The sequence below is a fragment of the Leopardus geoffroyi genome, chromosome B4 (assembly GCF_018350155.1).
Source record: "Leopardus geoffroyi isolate Oge1 chromosome B4, O.geoffroyi_Oge1_pat1.0, whole genome shotgun sequence".
Lineage (NCBI taxonomy): Eukaryota > Metazoa > Chordata > Mammalia > Carnivora > Felidae > Leopardus > Leopardus geoffroyi.
Window position 1 is genome coordinate 49,108,220 of NC_059341.1, and position 24,218 is coordinate 49,132,437.

At 38.3% G+C, this 24,218-nt stretch overlaps 1 protein-coding gene across 5 annotated transcripts in view; it reads right to left on the bottom strand.

Annotated features, from left to right (window-relative positions):
- Positions 1–267: 267 nt before the first annotated feature.
- The window catches only part of EPS8 (epidermal growth factor receptor pathway substrate 8), a 190,483-nt gene continuing 166,532 nt past the window's right edge, over positions 268–24,218 (bottom strand). For all 5 annotated transcript variants that reach the window (XM_045464476.1, XM_045464478.1, XM_045464474.1 and 2 more), the window contains exons 16-21: positions 22,979–23,087; positions 21,948–22,091; positions 12,053–12,275; positions 4,595–4,775; positions 3,325–3,454; positions 268–1,547 (exon numbers count right to left, since the gene is read on the bottom strand). In XM_045464476.1, the coding sequence (XP_045320432.1) occupies positions 1,434–1,547; positions 3,325–3,454; positions 4,595–4,775; positions 12,053–12,275; positions 21,948–22,091; positions 22,979–23,087 (901 nt within the window). In that variant the 3' untranslated portion in view covers positions 268–1,433. The remainder of the gene's footprint in view (positions 1,548–3,324; positions 3,455–4,594; positions 4,776–12,052; positions 12,276–21,947; positions 22,092–22,978; positions 23,088–24,218) is intronic.

A 24,218-nucleotide genomic window follows, 5' to 3' on the forward strand; every position in this document is an offset into this window, starting at 1 on the left:
GTAAGTGCCGTGCACTTTTGTTTTTACTACTGTGACCAGTTCTGACTAGATGGTAGAAGGAAAAGATGATGAAACAAGAGAGGTGGAAAGAAGAGAAACCAGTGGATAAAGTATTCTAGAATGGTTTTTACCCACTCCGAAATATACTGGAAATCGAAAACACAACAAATAAAAAAAGGGCGGTCTCTGTTCTTCCCATTCCATTCAACCCTGATCCACAGTCTACATACCAAAGACCCCATTTGTCAATGAGACAGAAGCCATTTATTAACATACAGCAAATACTGTTTATTGCAGACTTTCCAGCTGACTCATGTGAAAAAGGCACTATGAAAATTAATGAATCTAGATAATCTCTCTAAATGGATTTATGTTAAAATATACAACATTCTTACATAACATCTGTTTTATATATGTGAAATAATATAACATTTAATGACAAAAATTGTGTTTCCAAAAATAACATTTGTTGAAGGTTAAGTATCTTTCTTTTCTCTATCTAGAATCTTTCACAGGATTAAAATATGTGTAAATTAAGTGTTTCTTATTACCAGAAAAACTTGACACAGATAAACACATAAAATGGCCCCAATATCCATTTAACTACTTATATCAATATTCAGAACTGAGGCTTTCATTAGCAAAATACTGTGACGCACACCAATGTGGGCTACTTCCTGTGATACGTTCTGACGGCATATGACCTCTTTTCCACTTGTGCTTTCTCATATATAAGAACACAATATAGATAATAAGCAGAATATAAACTAAATCAAAACACAGGCTATACAAGGAGTTGTGATCAACAGAGCCATGATACATAAAATGTCTTGGGAATGTTCCATAGGTTTATATTTGCATGTCCAAGGCCTTGTTGTATTTTACAGTTCATTAAATGTTTTGATTTTTTTAAAAAACTGTTGGCATTAAGAACTTTAAATAAGTCTAAATAATTCTATCATTGAGTATGTCAAAGAAGAGAGCTAAGTAAGCAGAGGCTAGCCTACAGTAAGCTACACTCTGAATGACAGACACCAGAGTCATGGGCAAAACTGCAATCAACAGATTTTAAATCATGGGCAATATCTTTGTTTTGCTGCAAGAAATAAATTCACCACTGTCCAAAAAAAAAAAAAAAAATGCTGGCTTATCCACTGAGATGGGGATGAAATAATTAATCCAATAAAGGAAACCTGACCTTGGTAAAGTAGGCAAAATATTTCCCAAGGGCAGAACATCTATTAAAATTATTCAGTTTTAATAAAAAATAATAGGCCAGGAAACAAGTCCTCTGATTTCTTATGTTTGCATTGTTTCTTTATGGTGATAAATTAAGTATTCCAAGAAATAAGGATCTGACATTCCCTTCATGGCTTCTTAAAACAAAGCACATTGGAATAATGCCAAACATTTCAATGGAGTTTAAAAACAAATTAGTGACTGCTCCCCTCATCAAAAGATTCCACTCCCGAATCACTAGCAGCAGCACTGATTTTTTCCTGTCGTCTTCGCATGATTTCTTGCAACTCGGAGCTGCCGCTGTTATCCTGAAAATTAAACATGGTCAGACAAGATGGTTACTGGTTTGTGCCAGCTGCAGGTCATGTAATGAAATGGTTCAGGGTAAAAGTCCTTTGTTTTTCCTCTAATATCTCTTGGGGAAAACTGAAGGCTGCCCTTCATGTAAGTGATGCTTCTGGACTTCACTAATCCATCACATGAATCACTTTCTCATTTATGGGAAGTCTTAAGGCAATTCATTCACTATGCCTTTTACTTGAACATGATAAAGATAAATCAATAATGTATGTGGAATGCCCCAGACTCCCTGGGAGAAAGAAAATATGTATACAATAAACATGATAAGATGGTGAATTATCAAAGAACCCTCTTAAGTCCAGCAAGATGTTCATCTGCCTTTAGGGGATTCTAAATTAGGCTCAGAGACCGGGCTCAGAATATGCCAAAGTTCCCTTCAGAATACACGAAGGTTCTGACCCTCTGACATCATGTCAGCTCTCCTCCTTGCCAAGCCCTACCTACGATCCCTGTGCATCCTCCTTATTCTGCTCTTATCAATGGAAGTTTCTGGCAACTCAGATGAGTAATGTAAAAGATGGACTAGATGCAAGAGAAGGGTGTAATGGGAAGGCAGTTGAGGAAGGTGAAGAACCTCAGGTAGTCAGTCCGCCTCAGCTCACATCCAGAGGAATGGAAGCCAGAGATCAAGAGATACTTCTGAGGACAAAGTATAGGCAGTCTGAAACCAAGGAATTCGGGAATTCTGGAACTTTCTATCCTACTCTTAAGAAGTAATTTTATATACTCTCAATAAAATTAAAATATATAATGGTAAAAAAACTGCCTCAGAAAAGATATAATTCTTATTCATATTCAATAGAAAGAAAGCCTAATACAGAACACCCCAGGGATTCATCTAATATGGAACTCCCAAGATCAGGACCATAGGAAACATTTCCAAGGAAATAAAATTTCTCCTAAGAGTGGTTACAGGGTTGCATGCATGAAGCTACTTCAGTCTGACTTATTTAACTGTTGAATTTAGTTGATACACCTGCTAGAGAGAATTATGTATCAATTTTACACCAAAGCCAATATCCTTTCATTTGAGTCGAAGCATAATTTTGTGAAAGTTATTAAGAGCTGTGAGATGTAACAGTTTGAAACTACTACTCTTACACAGCCCATTTTAAGAAGAATAGGATATTGGAAGCTTAAGGATATTCAATCTAAAAAACATTCATTCTCTTCCTTTCGTACACACAGCTAGGACTAAATAATTACTCTTCAGCACTATTTTCAGGGATCCCTACCTACTATTGTCCCTCTGATTATTTAGATATATAACAAGACCTAAGACACAAAGCCAGAGTTTTAAGACCTTAAAACCATTAACCTACTGGAATCTTCCAAACTCAATATTAAGAACAGGCCAAAGAGTTCTGGCCTCTTAAGGCATTTACTCACTTAGAAGTGAATGTCCATTATCGTGTCAAAATTTAAATTCCTACAGAAGTAGTTAATGCATATAAAATCAGCACATTGGGCTTTTCATTAACTGTTCAAAAGCATATGCTCTAAGCTTCATGTTACAGGAGCATTTATGATAAATTAATCTTCCTGCAAATGGTCACTGATGGTCTCCAAGGATAAATTGTAAAAGCTGAGTCAAATTTAATTCAGCTCTCTGTGAAAGGGAAAATAACCAATGTGGACATCAACAGCTGATTTCAGAGCTTTCAATTTGCAGACCACACTCCTGATTAATGCAGAAAAACACCACCTCAGGTTGACAAGTCCTACCTCTAGCGCAGCTTTTTGTACAGTGATTTGGCTAAAGACTCTGGACCCTTCAGGGCAGACTGTCTTCAGTTCATCTTTATTGAGAGAGAAAAGCTGTGCACCGTTTAATACTCCAAGACTATTGACAGTCCTGAAAAACACAGAAGAAAGAAAAAGAAATGCAGCATTAAAAATATTATCTAGGTAAAACATGGGGTGCCTGGGTGGCTCAGTCGGCTGAGTGTCCAACTTTGGCTCGAGTCACGATCTCGTGGCTTGTGAGTTTGAGCCCCGCATTGGGCTCCGTGCGACAGCTCAGAGCCTAGAGCCTGCTTCGGATTCTGTGTCTCCTCTCTCTGCCCCTCCCATGCTCATGCTCTGTCTCTCAATAATAAATAAATGTTAAAAAAAATTTCTTTTAATTATCTAGCTAAAACAAAAGAAAAAAATTTCTGGTCCTGCTATAACCTGTCTTTTCCAAGTGTTCCATACAATGAAACTCTTATAAAATGGTACTTTGGTACTTATTATGGCACTAACAAGGGACTCTCGTGATGATGACCTTGAGGCTATATAAGATGATTATGAAGTATCAAAAAGGAGCTGATTGTGTTTAGTACCATTATTGTTGAGTACCAATTCCTTGAAATACAGTGCTTCATAGGGGGAACAGATAACTTTCTAGTAACCGGGCAACAGACTAACCAGTGTATCTCATTCACTCATGTTGGGTACGTGAGTTTATAATATTAAAGTTCCCTTAAATATGTATTACTGAAATAGTTCATTGTACCAAATACACATTTATTATTTTCAAATTTTTAGACTATAAATAGAATCTTTACCATGGGTTTACCAAGGGAAAAGCTCTATTACGTTATAATCTACGATAGGTAACTTATTTTTTTATTTGGCTGAGAATCTACATTTTGCAGTCGATAAAAAGATATGTCCTCCATGGTCTGGGGAGTCTAGCTAAGATTTTTGTCCTACCTTGTGTAACCTGATGTGAGGGAAAGGAAGCTGCCACCTCAAAGCTACTGACAGTTTACTTAAGGGACCGATGGTAAGCAGACACCATCACCTACAAGACAGAGCACCACCAAATTGTAGTTATTATTATAGTATAGAGTTTTAGCTGTAAATATCTATAGCTATTTCCTGAGCATGGAACATGTGCAGTCTGGGCTCCCCAAAGTTTTAAAGAGTCATCTGTGGCGTCTTAGCGACCAAACTGAAAAGAACGCAGATTTTACACAAAGAAATGTAAAGTATTCCCAGAGACACTTACACAGGGCTGAACCCCTTTGATTGTAACCACGTCTTCACGTCTTCTGGTGTGGAGTCATAAGTGATATTGACAACTGGCACGTTCTGCCGTGGCACGTGGAACCTCTTCTGCGCGGCACTCCGACCAATGGTGAGTCTGTGGATGAGCTCGTCCTGCACTTCCTCCATCTGAGATTTCCTTCCTAGACACCAACACAGAGTAGGTTATTTCTGAAAACCCCTAACATGCGTCACTCTCTCTAGAACCCAGTGCCAAAAATCCTTTGACCCCAACTGGACTTATAATCTAGCATTCCCACCATCTTCCCTTTCATCCTCACCCAGTACAAATCTCATGATCAATTACTGAAATCACTCCTTGGCTCTTCTCTCTTCATTGTACTCATTTGGCAAAACCCCACCCCTTGTTAAATCTTACTTTCTGCTTATTCTGTGCCTGCACCTGCACACTGCATATAACACAACAATGCCGAATGATCTCATGTTAAATTCATGAATATGAACCTCAACCATGCTGTTAATGTTTCCTGACAATCGCACTGCATTTCCTTAGGCCCCTGCTCTCAAGTGGGGGAAATTTTGACCCCGGAGACATCTGGCAATGACTGGAGACACTTGTGGATGGCACAATGAGAGGGGAGGAGGAGAAAGGATGCAACTATCATGTAGTAGGTAGAGGCCTGGGATGCACAAAACATTCTACAGTGTCCTTGTCAGTCTCCTACAACAGAGAATTATCCAGTCCTGTGTCAACAAGGTTGAGAATCTGCCCTAGACCAAGTAAGACAAGTGCCCTAGACCACTGTTAGACAAGTATTTAGTATCTTCTTTCTCTGCAAACTTCCAACACTCATTTCCCAATTCTCACCCTGAACTGATGACTTCACTTTCCTAATGTCAAATAAAATAAGTTATAAGAGAACCTCCATAAGTTCCCCTAGTGGTTCACCTACCAGCACTTTCCTCATGCACCCTCCCTTCCTCCCTTCCTTCCTTCCTTCCTTCCTTCCTTCCTTCCTTCTTCCCTCCCTCCCTCCCTCCCCCTCTCCCTGCCTTCCTCCCTCCCTTTCCTTCCTCCCTCCCTCCCTCCCTCCCTCTCTTCCTTTCTCTCTTTCTCCCTCCCTCCCTATTACATTATGGATGAACTGTTTCCGTGCTCCTAAGGAAGGGCCACCCCTCTATGTGTGCACTAGACCCCATGTCCTCTGCCTATTTATTTTTAATGTTTTATGTATATTTGAGAGAGAGAGAGAGAGAGAGAGAGAGAGAGAGAGAGAGAGAACAGGAGCAGGGGAGGGGCAGAGAGAGATGGAGACACAGAATCCAAAGCAGGAGCAAGGCTCAATCTGTCAATACAGAGCCCAATGCAGGGCTTGAACTCACGAGCCGTGAGATCATGACCTGAGCTTGAGCTGAAGTCACAAGCTTAACCGATTGAGCCACCCAGGCGCCTCTCCTCTGCCTATTTAATTTCTCCTCTACTTATCCTAGGTTCTCCATTTTCCTCTTTTATTGGATCATTTCATCAGCATACAAACACTATCATTTTGTGATTGTTCCTCTTGCCTTTAAATAAACCCTTTCTTGACCCCATGTGCCTCCCAGCTATTGCCCATTTCTCTGCTCCCCTTTTCACAAATTCCATGAAAAGCTGTGTGTACTAGCTGACTCCTATTCTTGTTCTCCAATTTTCTCTTGAACTCACTGTTAAAAAATAAGACTTCTGGCCCCATCCCTCCACTACATTTTGCTAAACTCCTACAGTCAATTCCCAGTCACTGTCTCACGTAACCTACCAGCAACATATGAAGAAGGTGCTCACTCCTTAAAATGCCTTCTTCCTGTGGCCTCCAGGACACCACATTCACCTGATTTTCCTCCTGTCTCGCTGGCCTCTCCTTCTCAGTATCCTTTTCTGATTCTTCTCATCTCCCCAGTAAGCAATGTTGAGGCACAATGCTTGGACCTCTCCTCTGCCTGCCCTCACTCCATCAACGAGCCGTATGCCCTTTAAAAGCTGATGACTACCAAAATTACTTCTCCAGTCATAACTCTGAAGCCATATATGCCAGCCATCTTCTTGATATATTCGTTTGGGTATCTATTATGTAGCTCAAATATAACATGTCCAAATCTGAAAGGCTTCTCTTCTTCCTGAAGCTTGCTTTTATGCTACACTTCTCAGCTCAGTTCACGGGAATTCTATTTTTTCAGTTCCTCTGGCAAAATGCCACGGAGTCATGCTCGACTCCCCTTTGTCTTCTATTACATTCAATCCATCATCAAGTTCTGTTAGTCCTATCGTCAAAATGTACGAGAAATCCAACCACTTTGCTCCATTTTTTTCTGTGACCAGCTTGGTCTGAGCCATAGGCCTATGTATGTATGGCCTTCCTTCTATTCTCTACCATGGCACCCTGTGCTCCTTCATTCAGTTTTCAATACAACAGTTAAAATGGCCTTTTTAAAATATAAGTCAGATATTGCAAGTCTTCTGCTCCCAACCTTTCCAAGTAATACAAATTACTCCCAGTGAAAGGCCTCAGAGAACCACCTCCTGAGGTAACTCCACTGTCCCCTGGAGCCCTCTGCTCTCACTCACGCTGGGTTCCTTGACGCTCTTGAAGTTTAAGGGCCTCTGCCTGGAATGCTTTTCCCCCAGAATCCACTCAGTTTATTCTTTCCCCTCCTTTAGATTTCTCCTATTTAAAATTGCAACCCCCTTCCCAACAACACTTCCCATCCACATGGCTTTATTATTCTCCAAAACCGCTTACCCCCTTCTAATATTCCTCATCAACTCAATCACTTAGGTAGCCATCTCTTGTTGTCAAAATACATGCCTGAAGAGAAAAGGGATGTTTGCCCGCAACAGCTGGAGCAGTTAAGTATTTAGCGAATGCTCACTGAGTAAATGAATGACTGAGGCATTCTGCTGACTTTTTCACTAAGTGAGACTTTGAAAGGCATCATATACAAACTCCTAAATTAATAGCTAAGAGAACGGAGGTCAAAAGAGGAGAGATGATGCGTCAAGATCACACCGTGTTAATTAGCAGAATTTAGTTAGAACTGGATTTCCTGACTTTCAGCTCACGGTTGCTTTATGACCAAAGTCATTGAATCTACCTTTGATTAGGTTACGTGTCATCCCTCTCCCCCACCCATTTTATGCTTATGGGAAATACGTGTATATGCACATATGTTTATGAGAAAAATGGGGAAGAAACGAAGGTATAGGAAAGGGAATAATGTATTTGTGTATTTTAAAACATTACAGATTATATTATATATATTACATATATAATAGACATATTAAATATATATATACACACACATATATATAGATACATTATTTGTATGTTACCTTCAAGGATTAAATACAAAAACTGATACAGTAATCCAGTTAACTGATTACCTTGGCAACAGGCAACGACCTGGCCTCTAAAGGAGCTTTTTGTGACCACTGTTCTATGATCTTTTTTGTCCTTTTTCTCTTCCTTTTCTCTTCTCTTTTTTCACCCCCAGGGAGAATGTTTCAGAAAGTGTTCAAGTCCTTGAGAAGTAAATGAAAATATGAAATAACCAAAAAGTGTTATTTCAGTCGAATTTTTTAATGCCTTAGGCATTCTGGGAACCTTCTGAAGAAGGCAAAAGACAGAAAGAGGAGAAATGAAGGGAGAGAGGGAGAAAGAAGAGGGGGCTAGGGAGGGTGAGAGGGAATATTACTGACTGATCATTTAAGTAATACACTACATGCGCTTCACTAGCTAACTCTTTTAACTCACTGCATCATACTGCCACACAGAATACGAGTACATCTCAAAGAAATCAGAGAGAAAAAGCGTCACCACACTAAAAGACTTGTTTTCTTATCTACTAATTTAGCCACTGCATTAACATCTCTGGTCCACAGCCTAACCTTCCATGGAGTACAAAAACTTCTGCTGTGCTCCTGACTTTCGGTTTCCATTTGCAATGTTCTAGCACACAATAACAAACCAGACTAACTTTACACCTCGTTCTGAAATAACACTTCTGATTACAAAAGATTAAACCCAAATAAAAGGACTAACATTTCAAAGGAAGTGGAAGAAATGCAAAATAACTAAAGCATTGGTTTCTTCAAAAGTGATAAGAGGAGAACCTTTTTAAATCCTGCGATAAACCAATTTGAATAGCTTCTATGACACATGGCTCCCAACAGCCAGTTTGAATAGGCAACCATAGTTACCTTCAGCAAAAGAAGTGTCATTCTGTCTCACTCCTGCTACCTGCTAAATTTTAAAAACAGGCATGCTGGGGCTCAGTTGGTTAAGCGGCTGACTTCGGCTCAGGTCATGATCTTGCGGTCCGTGAGTTCGAGCCCTGCGTGGGGCTCCGTGCTGACAGCTCAGAGCCTGGGGCCTGCTTCTGATTCTGTGTCTCCCTCTCTCTCTGACCCTCCCCTGTTCATGCTCTGTCTCAAAAATAAAATAAACGTTTAAAAAAAATTTTATAAAAACAGGCATGCTAACTTTTTTCCTTGTTTATGGCTACTTGGTAACTTTTTTTTTGAGTTGAGTATTCACTTGCCAGTTCCTTCCATTTTAATCACAAGGCTAAGCAGTAAGCAGAGAATGTAGGAAAGCATAAAGGGTTTAGTTTGAGAGAAACCTGGCTATCGACAAATACACATTTTGGTATGTCTGTCTGGATCTAAAAGACTTTTGAGAAGCCCCAGCATTGATTCAGAAAAACCGTTCTCCAAAAGCGTGCTCAGGAGAAAGCTTTCACGAAAATAATTCGTTTAGAAAAAGAAATACATTTATTTAATATGAAACTATGCTTCTGAGTGAGATATCTTTAAAGAGAACTTTGTGTAAATACATGGAAAGTTTTATCATTGTAAAGAAAAACATACAAATGTTAACTTGGGAAGAAAGGTTTATACTTTATATGCCAATGTCACCCTTTTACTTATGAAAAACAGATTTGAAAGTGATGAGTCACAATTATCAGGAGAGTTGTCTATCTTGAAAGTATTCAAACTATGCCTCTTTCCCATTAGGTTATTCTTAGTTTCTTAGACTAGGACAAAGAACAAACTGTCCCAACCCACAGACTGTTCCAAATGGGGGCTAGATGCCTATGGAGTCTGACCTAGGCCTAGAAAGACTAACTACAGTCCACAGTGTCAAAGATCACTATGCTGACGTAGCAAAGAAGGGACGGGTTATAAACTTGTGGTAAAAGTGAAAAAACAATGTTCATTTCTAGGAGAAAAATTTTCCTTAGGGAAATCACTAAACATATTTATAGAACTTTCTCATCTCAAAACAACGTCTTTAAGTGTCTTTGAAAAAAAGTAAAAGCATCTTTTAAAAGAATACACAAACATTCAAAAAACTTCAGCAGCATATTATGCTTATATACACTGACATGTTCTCGTTCACACACACAGTTTTTGCAGCACAGTTCACCATTTCTCTGAAACGTCACTTTTCTGTTCGTCTTTTGGTAAGGTCGGGATATAGATAAGAAGGTGACGGATCAACTTTACTTTGGGAAAGAAAGTAATGTATAGAAGTAGGCTAATGCTTATGGCATTTAGCCAGGATTTCTAGAACTAAACAGTAACATACGTGTCTTCCTTTAAATTTTTTAAAAAAATTTATCAAGAATGACCACAAATGACTAGATGTGGCTCTGATTTACTGAAATAAGCAAAATGTAGGGTGAAAATTGGAGTGAAGGATCCAGTCATTTGACTTTGAATCTAATCATCGAATCTCAGCTTTAAAGTTAACAGTTCAATACTTGTATCTGGATGGCAGAGGTGAGATTTGACAAATCTGGGAGTCATTCCTTCTCTAACAATATGGGCAGTACTGAAAGAAATGGAAATGGACTGATCATTTGCAGGAAAAGTATGTTTACATGGAGAGAAGAACCCAGAACTGAGCCCTAGGAGAGGCCACAATGAAAGAACGACAGATATCCTTTATACATATGCACACACAGGTGCATGTGCACACACACAGATACTCTTAATATACTTTTATCATATTGAGGAAATATCTTCCCGGCTCTAGTGTTCCAGGAATTTTTACATGTCAAATATAGGTAAGGCAAAGTAATTTTACAATACTTGTACAAACATAATATGAAGATTAAATAATAAGAAAAATTACCTTAGAAGTACCTTCAATTCTCAAATTATCTATACTGCTGTTAAATGGCACTAATGAGGATAATCCAAGGTTTGCCATAGTGTCTTTTCTTTTAGTTTTTAAAATCTGGTTTTAGGGGCGCCTGGGTGGCGCAGTCGGTTAAGCGTCCGACTTCAGCCAGGTCACGATCTCGCGGTCCAGGAGTTCGAGCCCCGCGTCAGGCTCTGGGCTGATGGCTCAGAGCCTGGAGCCTGTTTCCGATTCTGTGTCTCCCTCTCTCTCTGCCCCTCCCCCGTTCATGCTCTGTCTCTCTCTGTCCCAAAAATAAATAAAACGTTGAAAAAAAAAATTTAAAAAAAAAAAAAAAATCTGGTTTTCACAGAAATATTCATGTGAAAAATCAAAGTTAAATTTATGAAAATATGAAGTTGAAGTCTAAATCAAATGAAATCTGAATTGGAGGGCAGATTTGAAGCTGGAATTGGCAGGTTGACTCTCTCAAGCAAGTGTGAGTGTGTATGTGTCGCAAATATGAGGAAGAAGAGCCGGGACACCATGATTATGACACTGAGGATGACAGCAGCAAGCACTGGCTGACTGCTTACTGTGTGTCATATTGGTCACAGTGAAACAGAGTTTTTCAACCTCGGCATCCATGACATTTTGGACCAGATAATTCTGTTGTAGGGGGACTGATCTGTTCATTGTAGGATGTTGCTAAACATCCTTGGCTTCTACCTATTAGATGCCAGTAGCCTCTACCCCACTGTGATGAAAACATGTCTCCAGACAATACCAAATGTTCCCTCGTGGGGGGTGGGTATATAACCATCTCTGGGTGAGGATGACCGATCTAAATGCTTTAAATGTATTACCTCATTAAATCCTCACAATTATCCTATGAAGCAGACACCATTATTCTCCCCCACTTTTCAGATACTCAAGTATAGAGAAGATTATTAAATTCTTGAAGGTCACATGGCCATAAGTGGTGTTTCACTGTACAAACTCGAGTATGTCTGGCACCAGAGTCTGCATTCGACCACCACAATATAGTGGAATATGCATAGACATGTATACAATAGAGAGTAGAGAGAACTTCATGCTTCTTAGAACTACCTGAAGGACAAGAAACTAGATGAAAAGTCTTTGCAATCTGTGAAGTACCATGCAAGTATAAAGGACCACTATTTATATTGGATAATGTTTAATACCAGTAGAACTAATAATAAACAATATTTTATTACTTAGCAGTGCTTTTAATTCACAGAAGAAACTGTGTATTTTTGCCCCCCTGGCAAACTTACGGTCAACCGGAAGTTGTTTGTGTTTCTGGTTATCTCGCACAATACTACCACCACTGTCACTGGAGCTGCTGTTCTGACGGGTTACATTTGCTGGGACCTTTGGCACAGAAACAGGTGCTGGAGTAGAAGGAGGAAGGGGAACAGGAACAGGAGCAGGTGTTGGAGGAGGTGATGGAGCAGAGGGAGTATCCGTTGGTCTTGGACCATATTCCATCCTTTGTTTCTATAAAAAGACAAATAATTAATTAGAAATTGCAGAAATATAAAACCTAGGCTAGGAAAACAATTTATACTTTAACAGGACATTGTTGGCTATTTATTTGTAAACTTACCTGCAAATCCATAGCAAATTTGTGTGTGTGTATACACACACACACACACACACACACACACACACCTCCAATCCTATATGGTAGAATGATCATTAAAAATCATCTTTTAAATATTCTACATATTTTTTCAAATTCAAAATGTAAGTTAAAAAGTCAAAAAGATATACTAGTAGGAAACAGTAGTATTAAGGATAGTAATAAACGTCAAAAAAATAAAATTTGAACTTGGAATCACGCAACACCAGGGTAGGTCAAAAGATTTCTGATTATTTTACAAATCCCATCAATATTAACCTCTAATTGCATTGGAAGTTTAAATATCAGTAACATAAAGCAACATTTAATCCTCAGTTTAAAAGTATGCTAGATTAAATAATATTTAATTCTGCTGCTTCCCATGTAGTTTGTTAAGAAAAAGGGTAATATCTCAGTAGATAAAATATCTCAGGACTATGTTTTACAATAAATAATTTTAAAATGCTGTTAATTTTTTCAAGCCTTAACACTTTCTGCCGTCATTTTAATGTTAGCTTATTAAAATCAGAAATTTTCCTTGTTAAACAGGAACGCTGTGGGGTAAGTGGTGGGAGGGTAATGGTATGGTCTTTAAATGTTTATGACTGCAACTCGAAAACATATATTAAAAACAGTCCATGTGGGGATTTGTATTAAAAAAGGTGAATGTGTTAATATACACAATAACAGTGGTGCCTGGATGGCTCAGTCAGTTAAGGGTCCTACTTCAGCTCAGGTCATGATCTCACAGTTCGTGGGTTCAAGCCCCGCGTTGGGCTCTGTGCCGACAGCTCAGAGCCTGGAGCCTGCTTCTGATTCTGTGTCTCCCTCTCTCTCTCTACCCCTCCCCTGCTCATACTCTGTCCCTCTCTTGCTTTCAAAAATAAATAAACATTAACAATTTTTAATAAAATAAAATAAAATACACAATAACTTTCATTAAGTTTTAAATCATGATTGTTAGGCTATTAGAAAACTTTATTTATGTATATTCCCTATTAAACTACACAGGAGAATTAAAACTTTAAACAAAATAATCTTAACTAATAGATAACTGCAATATAACAAGTTCCAAATTCTCAAAAGGCAGTATTTGGGTGCTTTTTGTTTTTTGTGTTTTTTGGTAAGATCAAAGATACAGAACAATGACTTATCATTTAGGTAAAGTTTAGATACTGCAGTGGCATGATTTTAATTATGCTACTATTCAAGATTAGCAGAAAAAAATGCAAAAACGTAGGCCTTTTGGTAATCTGGTCCTTTGGTTAGAACAGTATGTACTTTTAATTCCTAAATTGGCCCAAATATAAGGTGGTATTGATTTTAAAAGAAGGCTCCCCAATTTCCACAGAGATGAAAAACATAAAAATACACAACACACACCGTTTTTAAATTAAATCATTACTCAAAAAAATTTTTTTAAAAAGCAAAAACAAAAAAACCACACTATCATCATAGTTGCCTTCACAGCAAATGAGTCACGCCTGTGGAAACCGGTGTGGGAAGAAACCCGGTTCTTCTCTGCCGTTTCTTTAAAAGCTACCACTCACCAGCCAGTGGGGTGAAGAAGATGGGAAGGGTATCAGGCAGAAATGAAAGCAGAACCGAAAGAAGGGTTTGCAATGCTGCCAGCTATTGGGATATACAGAGGGGGGAGAAAGAAGGGAAGAGGGAGGGAAGGAACAGAGGCCAAGATCCATAAGAGCACGCCACGAAGTTAGATGGGACAGAAGTTAGATCAGAAAGAGAGGCTGCTGATGCCCCCGGCATTGGAGGCCTAAAAACGTTCCTGATATATTCAATAATAGAGTTCATAGTATTATTATTATTATTATCATCATTCCCCATAAAATAATATTCCTATATTTGGGCCAATAAGACATTTAAAAGCAACCAAAATACAGCAAATATCACCAAAATGTTATACTTAGCACACACCAAAGTCATCTGATTAATGTAGATGCAATGTTCCTTTGACAAGAATAGCCTTTGCATGTAATTTCATAAAGGGTCAGTGAATTCTCATGTTAGGATCTCAAAAGTGTCAGTTTAAATTGTTATTTTTAAAGCTTAAACAAGCAAACAAAAAATCCTATCAGCCCTGCATTCCATGATATGATTCATACTTTCTGCTTTCATAAAAACAAGAGCAGCTAGTGTTCTGCCATCCATCAAATAATACTGTGAAAAATGGGATATGCTGTGTGTTACTGTCACAGTCAAGTCTGAAGACAGGCTCACCAAAACTCGTGCCTCACCTCATTTCCGTCATTGCTGCATAATGCAACTTTATTAGTACCAGCTGACAGAATAATAGGCTTAAAATACATGTAGTTGATTAAACAGAAACCATATGAAAACTTGTCATGAATTTACTTGCATATTTCCCCCTTTTCCTGATCCTTTCTTCCTGCCTCGTGTCTCCAACCCACGGAATGAAAAGGGGGAGAAGTGTCTCCTCAGACCATCAGGACCTGCTCTGAAACAGCACCCAGGGCAGCGTTTCTGTGGAAGTCGACTCCTCACTCTTGGTGCGGAGGAAACAGAGCATCAGTACTGACTCTTGAAATCACTTCTCTGTGTCCCTCCCAATCTTCTTTACTCTCCTTTACCCACCATGCAGTTACTGCTCTTCCCTTCATTATTTCTGTCTCTTGGAGGCAGATCCAAATTGATGGCTCCTCAACTTCCAGGAAGTCTTGGAGAGTAGAACCACACCCTGCACCTTCTTCTCCTGAACCAAGTGCTGAAGCTCTAAATCCTGCCTCCAAAAACTCTTGACCAAACTCTTCCTGGTTTGCCCACAACTCTCCCAGTGTTAGCACTGGAAGTCCCAAGTCCCTAACAACCCTCACTTGCGAGCAAACCGGCATGACTGGTCACCTTGAGGTGGACCAACTTCTCTATAGTGACTGTCACCCTCCCATCTCCCACAAATATATTTAAAGTTCTGTTTAAAACAAAATCCGTCTTCTCTTTCTCTGAAAGGAGTCAGAATGACTAGAGCCCATGGCAAATTAACTTTCTTACTGATAATTAAGTCAGAATGAGTCACTTTAGCCACTAGAGTTGAAATTCTCCAGGATTAAGGACAGTTATTTAGAGATAAGCTCCTGATTCATGTAAGAGACTGCTTCAAGGGGAAGTTATGCAAGTAAGCCCAACCAAGCCACTGAAATTGAACTGTTCTTAAAATTTTAACCTACACATTTTTCCTCTAAATTTGGTCTCTTTGGAACTCTGCAGTGGAAAAAAAAAAAAGGCACAGCTGGAACATTTGGAGGGTGTTAAGTCCAGAAATTGAATCCAAAAAATGATATTAAAAAGAAGTGCCATGAGGGAACAAATGTGGGTTACCTCTGACAGCTCTCCAAGTAATTGCTATTAGGAAAATGGAGCAAACCACATTAAATGAGAAATTAACACAGGAGATGGAACTAAAATAGTATCAGTTACAATTCACATCAACTATCAGAACACGTGAGCAAATTATTTTTTGACAGTAAAATTACCTGCCTACAAATCAACTTATATAATTAATTTCCATCATTCTTATCTAACAATGGAAAACTAATTATATAGAATCATGCTACAGTATAAACCGTATAGAGTATTTCAGTACCTATTTGTATATTATTGTGTTTTTAAAATATTAAGATAGGTTCATCTTATTCTTATAGTTTATAAAGAATACAATTAGAGTGCACTATATATAAGGTTAATTTCTCTTTAAAAGCTGACTTTACAAAAGGAAATACATATCATGGTGCGTTTTAGGGAGTTTTAGGTTTAAACTTGTAAGCAGTCTCAACAAAATTTTGTAATTCTGCACATGCATGTTGGGCAGTCATTACTATATATAAATAGTAACCATATATAAGTCACCTAGATCCATAAGATATATAGATACATATGAGAGAGAGAGAAAGGGAGATGACTTTTCAAATTATTGCAAGAAATACTGGGGAAAATGTCAACACATAAGGCAGAATAAAAAGTAAACATCCTTTTCTAAAAACCATGCCTCTAATTAATAAATAGAATGTTCTGAGATTAATTTTGAAAACACATTTTAAAGAACTGGGTACTATCAGGAAGTAAGTCTACTGGAACGAATACGAAAACATCTTTAGTAAAATGGTCACTGTCCAGCAGTATCTGAATATCTGGACTGAGCTTGAAAAACAGAGCATTCATAACATGGGGTGAAATTAGTGGTGTTAGTGGTTTAAAAGTCACAGGAAATATTTCCTTTCCTGTTTTAGGGCTATTTAAACATGCATTGAGAAAAATACCACAAATTTGTATCTAGATGGGATTGTGGAGATTGTTGACCCCTTCCACTTCACAGCTGAGCAAACTGGGCACAGAAAAATAAAATGCTTTCTTGAAGTTCACACAGCTAGTTAGTGACAGATTGGGGCTTTTTGCGTACTATCACCATATCTCTTGCTAGGAAACAGAGAAGACAGGAAATTTTCTGTTTAATTCACAGAACTGTAACGGCCAGGTATTCATAATTATTGGCACCTTGGTAGACTAAAAATATCTACAATAATAATAAGTACGTAGACTTAATAGTAAGTGGAAGACCCGTTTAGTCAAGCCTTTGAGTACACCAGAGATAACAGGAGGGTGGGGTTAGTTTCTGCCCTCATACAGCATGAGAATCCATATGGGCAAAAAGGTAATTCTAGTAGATGAACAGTCCTAGTGCCAGAGGTCTGGGAATCAAATCAAAAGAGGTATCAGGAAACTTTATGTGGCAAGTAGATTATATGGGGAGAAAGCACCCTGGATGTCGATCTGTCGCCCAGCTAAAATACAACGAAGTACTGGAATGCTCTACAACAAAATTTTTTATCAAAGGGTATATCATTTTTCTTCATTTCTCCATAGTCTCTCATAAGCATCTACTTCCTTTTCCCTGTGGTTTCAGTTAATCTTTTCTTGATGTTCCATATCTTTTATAAATTCTGCATTACTTCCCTCCCTTTTATTGTCAAAACTTTGTGGAACCCATGGGGGAAACACAATAGGTGGGAATGGCTGTCTTTACAGAGCTGTTAAAAATCACTCCAAATGTGAGGATATTAAATAACCTAGACTCTCAGGAACATTGGTGGCAATTCAACACCTATTTACTTCTGCTGCCAGGTACTAGCATCCCTGCTATCAGAAAAGAATCTCCAACCGAAAGTGTCTGAACAACAGCCACGTACTGCTCTTGTGCCTTTCACGGGGGAACTGCCATCATTCTTAACAGGAAACACAAGGGCATCAAACAATAAGAGTCACAACTGTGTGCACTGTTAAAACATTTGATGACTTGTAGACGCCACATGGAACAGTTTACATCTAATTCCCTAGTCCCACCATTCACAAAATGTCTACTTTCTAAGTAAATTATGTAATTTGGATTACCTTCCTCAAGGATGAAAAAAAAAAATGGAAGAACTGATGAAATCTAAGGCATTGATAGATAAGGCAAAAATTCCACTCTGAGGATGGTGATTATCAGATTAACTTTTATCACAATACCATGCATGGTAAAGTTATTCTGAGAAAATGTCTCTTAAGCATTCATAGAGTGAAAACTGTATGTATGTACAAAATGAGAAAACAATCTTTTCTAAGCATGATTCCCATTATTGATTGAGTGCATCAGACCATGGGCTCTGAATCCAGAGTCCTGGGTCCCAATCCCAGCTTCACACAGCTGTTAATTGTGCATAACTTACTTTTCCAAACCTTAGTTTCCTCATATATGAAATGTGCCTACTTCATAAGGTTGTTGTGGGAATTAAATGAATCAGTATTTGTGACGTCCTTAAACAATGCCTGCACTCGGCATGAACACTGACTACTGGCCATTATCTACTCAGAGGGTAATACCATTGCTACCAGTGCATGTGAAGGAAGCTTACGCAATTAATCATTAGGTATCATTCAGCAGTCCAGTACAGGGATCTAAAATGTTTTTGCTAGAAGTAGTTTCTTGGGTGCCTGGGTGGCTCAGTCGGTTGAGTGTCTGGCTTCAGCTCAGGTCATGATCTTGTGGTTCGTGAGTTCAGGCCCTGTGTCGGGCTCTGTGCTGACAGCTCGGAGCCTGAAGCCTGCTTTGGATTCTGTGTCTCCTTCTCTCTCTGCCCCTCTCCTGCTTGTGCTCTGTCTCTCTCTCTCTCTCAAAAATAAACAAACATTAAAAAAAAAGAAGTTTCTTTAAATTCCTTCAAAATTTTGATCTCAATGGATAGAAGATACCAGGGGGAAAAGAATGTCACCGATTTCTTTTTCTTTTTTAATTTTTTTAAATGTGTATTCATTTTTAAGAGAGAGAGAGGGAGAAAGAGAGACAGAGCACGAGTCGGGGAGGGGCAGAAAGAGAAGGAGACACAGAATCTGAAGCAGGCTACAGGCTCTGAGCTGTCAGCACAGAGCCCGATGTGGGGCTCGAACTCATGAACCGTGAGATCATGACCTCAGCCGAAGTCGGTCGCTTAACTGACTGAGCCACCCAGGCACCCTTATCATCCTTTTCTGAGGAGAGAGAGGGTCACTGGTAATGCTTCAAGAACAAAGGAGCAAAGCCGTGGCAGATGGCTTGGTGATTCCGATTCCAGACAGCAGGCTTTTATGGAGGACCTGCTCAGTGCTAGGCTTTCTGTCTTCCTTTTCATCAAATGCAAGATCCTGGCACTCAATAAATATTTGGGAGGTGAATAAGGAGATGAATAAGACACAGAGTTGCTCTTGATTTGTTTGTAATCTGGTGGAGGTCTGTTAGGCTAGAGGGTTAGGATCACTGGAATTTACATAAATATGTGGTATCTTTATTGTCGTTTCAAAATAAGCCACACAGTTTTTCTTTAGGTATATTAGACCAAGGATGCTTTTGTCTTTTCCATCTTATTCTACCTAGTCACTGTGTGTGTGTGTGTGTGTGTGTGTGTGTGTGTGTGTGTGTGTTATAGATGCTTTGAGAAAAGGAATTCTTTTAGAGTAGGATTTATGCCAGATAGCAGATTGTCAAGACTGCTTATTAAAATTTTACAAGATTTTGGTGGTTTTGTTGGGCTAAGCCCAAAGTTTTCGGGAGCTGTTAAAAAATAAACTCTTTTTAATACCTTTTAAAAGCAGAGCTCTTAACCTAAACACACACACACACACACACACACACACAGCTTCTATAACGTTTCCACATATATCACTGTATTCAGAGCTGCATCCAGAAATTTTTAGAAGACAGTCAGATAGTGTTGAAAAGTTTAAAAGGAACCAGCCCAAACAGGCAATTCCCACACATTTCTATTTACATAAAGTAGCAAAACAAACTCCTGAAGCTTGTGAGCACTTAAAAACTTTCTTGGTTGTGCCAAAGTTGACAAAAATGTAAGACGAGGCTCTGTTCGAGAAAGGAGGAATAAAATTTATGTCCTCAAAAAGTACTCTCCCTACCTGTGATATGTATCAACAGTTTTGCTTTGGTTTTAAACAGAAGCAACCTTTAAACAGAAAAGTCAACTTATGGCTCAGGCCAAGAATCAAGGAAAAGACAAGACCGAACAATAAACAGACAAAGGTAAGAGAGGTTAAATTCCTTAGGAAATTGCTGGTGGGGTAAAATACTTAGTTAGAATTGACATTATTTGCATGTTTCGGGTATTTAATTGGAGTTTGCTCATCCCTAGTAAGGATGCACACAAACAAAACTTTGGATAATTGTTTTTAACTCTTGACTCCTGTTCATATGCAGCATCTAGGGAGAGTCTCTGTGAACAGTGTCTCTGATAGCTTATTACAAGTTAACTGTTAAAAAGTTAACTTTTTAACATTAACATTGCATAAACTCAAAGGGTATATACTCCATCACTGTTTTAGGCATATATTTCACTCTTTAACACTGTTTAAGGCATTTGGTCCAACTGTCTACAGGAAAGAAGGTAAGGAATTGGCACTTATAAACCAGGCGGAAGCCTATGTTATGTCAGGTAACCACATCTCAAATCAGAAAGGAACTCAGGAAAGAAAAAGGTATTCAAACTAAGTTAGAAAAGTCACTTCAAAAATCCACAGGAAATGGAGTAGTAGACCATACCTTGAATAACTCAAACTCCTTCTTTGGCATCAAAAGCTAATGACAAATGATGAACATAAAATAAGTACATAGAACATATGCACATCAGGCTAGCCAAAACAAGCACGGCAAACAGAATTTCCACCACATCACCTTAAGTTATCAAGATACATACATTGTACAATAATTCTTTACTTTATAAGTTTGCATGGGGCGCCTGGGTGGCTCAGTCAGTTGAGCGTCCGACTCCCGATTTCAGCTCAGGTCAAGATCCTAGGGTTGTGGGATCGAGCCCCATGGTGGGCTCCACACTGAACATGGAGCCTGCTTGAGATTCTTTCTCCCCCTCTGCCCTCTCCCCTCTCTAAAATTAAAAATAAAAAAAAGTTTGCTTGACTCTTGGATTCTAGTAAGGCCAAAAGTCACTCTGGATGACCACAGGACCTATACTCAGTGTGAATACTATGAGGGGCCACAAGTAATGAATGGTCATGCAGCAGAGGTATGATCACCATCCTACATGTGGACAAGCTGTATCTTACTAAGCCTAGACCTGGCATGAACATCAACTCTGTCACTGGACAGCATATGTAGCTTCTCAAGTTTATGACATTATTATGGGGTCAGATGTGATTTTTTGCTGAAGATTCTGAAAATTAAAATAATTCTTCCTGGGGGTGTGATATAGAAACCACCACAGGTTCATATGCTACATATGAGACGGTCCATCCATTCCGCCTCTGCTAGCAGACTGGACTCTAGAGGTTCTGTCACAGGTCAAAAATCCCAAGTTAAATAGTAAGTGGATTCAGATGTTCGGGTGAATGAGCTACCAGAGTTAATAAAGTCCTGAAAATGTGTCATGTGACTCAAAGATTATTTAATGATCAACAAGAGAGAGCCTGATCTATCTACCCTATGTCATAAGTATATTTTAATCTTAAAATCAAGAGAGGACCAATATTATAGTCCAAATGAATACCCATGTCTTGTTGTAAGGGGAGGGGGGGGGAAGAGTGCAAGTTCAAGGTCAGTGACAGAACGCTTAAGAGAATAAAGGCGAAAGATGGTGAAGATGAGCCACCCTCCAGCCACTGTCCCAGTGCCACCCTCTATGAAGAAACCACTGGATAGGAAGGCTATGGGCAAGAGTGAAGAGGCAGAAATACTGCTTCTCCGAACATCAGAAGGACTATAGGATGTGTACGAAAAAAGAGAAGGTCACTTACTGGTAAACATTTTAAGAAATTTTCTGAAGAAATAAATCAGAAAAAACATATATATAATTGTTTCCTATATCTTTCGCCATTGCCCCCCTCCCCCGCTAACCCTAGGGAAAAAACTATACAAATTGTACAACAAATTAAGTCTCAAAATGATTAATACACAAAAGGTATTTAAGTCCCATTTTAGAGTAATCAATTTGAAAGTTTATAAAAGTTAAATTTTGCTAAAAAGTCATAATAAATACCTGTATGGTATGCGTGTATGGTGGATCAGCACGCCCTAATCCAGATTCTGGAGGTCTCACGATATCCAAAATGTTATTTGGCACAAATCCAGAGTCTCCACTTGCATTTCGAACCTTCCACCATTGTTTTCTATCATCAAGGATCTGTCATCATGAAAGAAAATAAAGGCATCATTCCATACCAAAACCAATCTATGAAAGAAGTTCGATCTTTATTCCTTAGATCAGGAAACTCTTTTCACTTCTAATAGGCTGACTTACTATCAACACACTGTGGGTTGAATGATTCTCAGGAGTTACACTGATAATCATAATTACTAGTATAAAACATGTATGGAACCACTACTGTGAATGTACCCAAGGTCCTCATCACCTGCCAAGAAGGTTTAACTGTTTATGCTATCTGAAGCATGGAAAGATGACTAAGATGACATGTTTGGAGAGGTCTTTTGTCTACACCCTTCAAACAGGAAGGAAAAGAATGGAAACCATTCTTTTTATAAAAACTATCATGACTATCCCACATTACATATTAAAGAAGATGAACTCCGAGTTATGATCTAAGAAATGGATTCGAGAGTCACGGTAGATTATTCCCAGAATCAACAGCTTACTCACTGATGGGTACATTTGTGCAAGGGGACTATGACAGGAAGAAGGAAACATTTTCTCTCATTAAAATATTATGATGTATCTACATAACTAGCCTTGATTCCAAAATGGATAAATGCCAGAAGAAAAGAGGACCAAGTAAACCAAGAAATTCAACCTCTGTCCTCCCCACCAACCTCCGTTTTTCACGCCCTCCCCCATAAAAACTCAACAAAAAATAAGATAAAGCAAGCTCCCCCTCCTAAATAGATATAGGTATCTATAACATGTTTTTATCCTGGATAAAATAAAATGACATTGACCTTGGCATTTTTTAAGAAGGTTTAGATATATACCAAATACAACATGCAGTATATTGTATACAATATACAAAATAAATCCACTTTATTAAGAGTATAAAAAAGGTAAAATTCTATTACCTCTAAAATATCATCTTTTAGAACTGAGAGCTCACTGTTGTTCCTTGCCACAAAGTCATACTTGGATTTGGCATACTTCTTGGGTTGTGCTTTCAGTAGATCATAATTTCTATAAAAAGAAAGAGAAATGATCATTTAGTGAGCTCTTCCTAAAGGCTGAAAACAGAAGTAAGACATTAAAGCAAATCAATGCCAATTCCTACCAGAAAACATTCTGACAAATTATTACAATAATAGTTTAGTTTATTATATTTCATAAAATATGAGAACTGAACAAAACTTTGGAGTTATTACTATTAAAATGAGCCACTATGGCTAGTACAAAACTAAATAATGCAAAAATCAGAAGGTTAGTGGATACTAAGCCAAATACAGAATACAAATCTATGAATTCTTTGTCCATTAAATATACCAGGACATTACTTTGTTAATTAGCGACTCTACCATGAAAGAACTGGGATAAAGATCAATGGTAGCATTTTTTATAAAATTAAAAGAGACTGAAGATAATTTCCATAGTAGAAATTAAAATATATGTTGATTTCACTAACTCAAGCAATGTCTTTAATTCATATTTAAAAATTATGACTGTCAAGTTTTAGAAAAGCTTTGTCCAGTTCCTAAATTGCAAGGGTAGGTATGAATTAAGAGTAAGACTAATAACACCTAATTAGTTAATCCATTCATTCATTATAAACTTATTTTAATAGTAAGAACAGGTCCAAGAGTCCTATGCTTTTTTAAAAAGAAAACTTTCTTGGGGCGCCTGGGTGGCTCAGTCAGTTAAGCACCAAACTCGATTTCAGCTCAGATCATGATCTCACAGTTCGGTGAGTGAATTGGAGCCCTGCGTCAGGCTCTGAGCTGGGAGGGCAGAGCCTGCTTAGAATTCTCTCTCCTTCTCTCTCTGTCCCTCCCTCACGGTCTCTCTCTCAAAATAACAAAAAAACAAAAAAAAAAACCACAAAACTTTCTTAAAAAACCAAATACTTCCTTTAATCATTAAATGACCACTAATAAATTTAACATAACTAAAATATACCTCTATATGTAATACAAAAATTGATATATCAATAATGCACTACTATTTTCTTCATTTCAATAATGAAACACTTTAACTGTTGTTTCTTAATTTAACTCCCTCATTTTCTCCTCCATTTACCTTTCCACATTTCCTTACTTATTTCTACAAGGGAAAAAGCAGAAAGGAACTAAAGACGTTTGTTCATCTTTCCCCTGT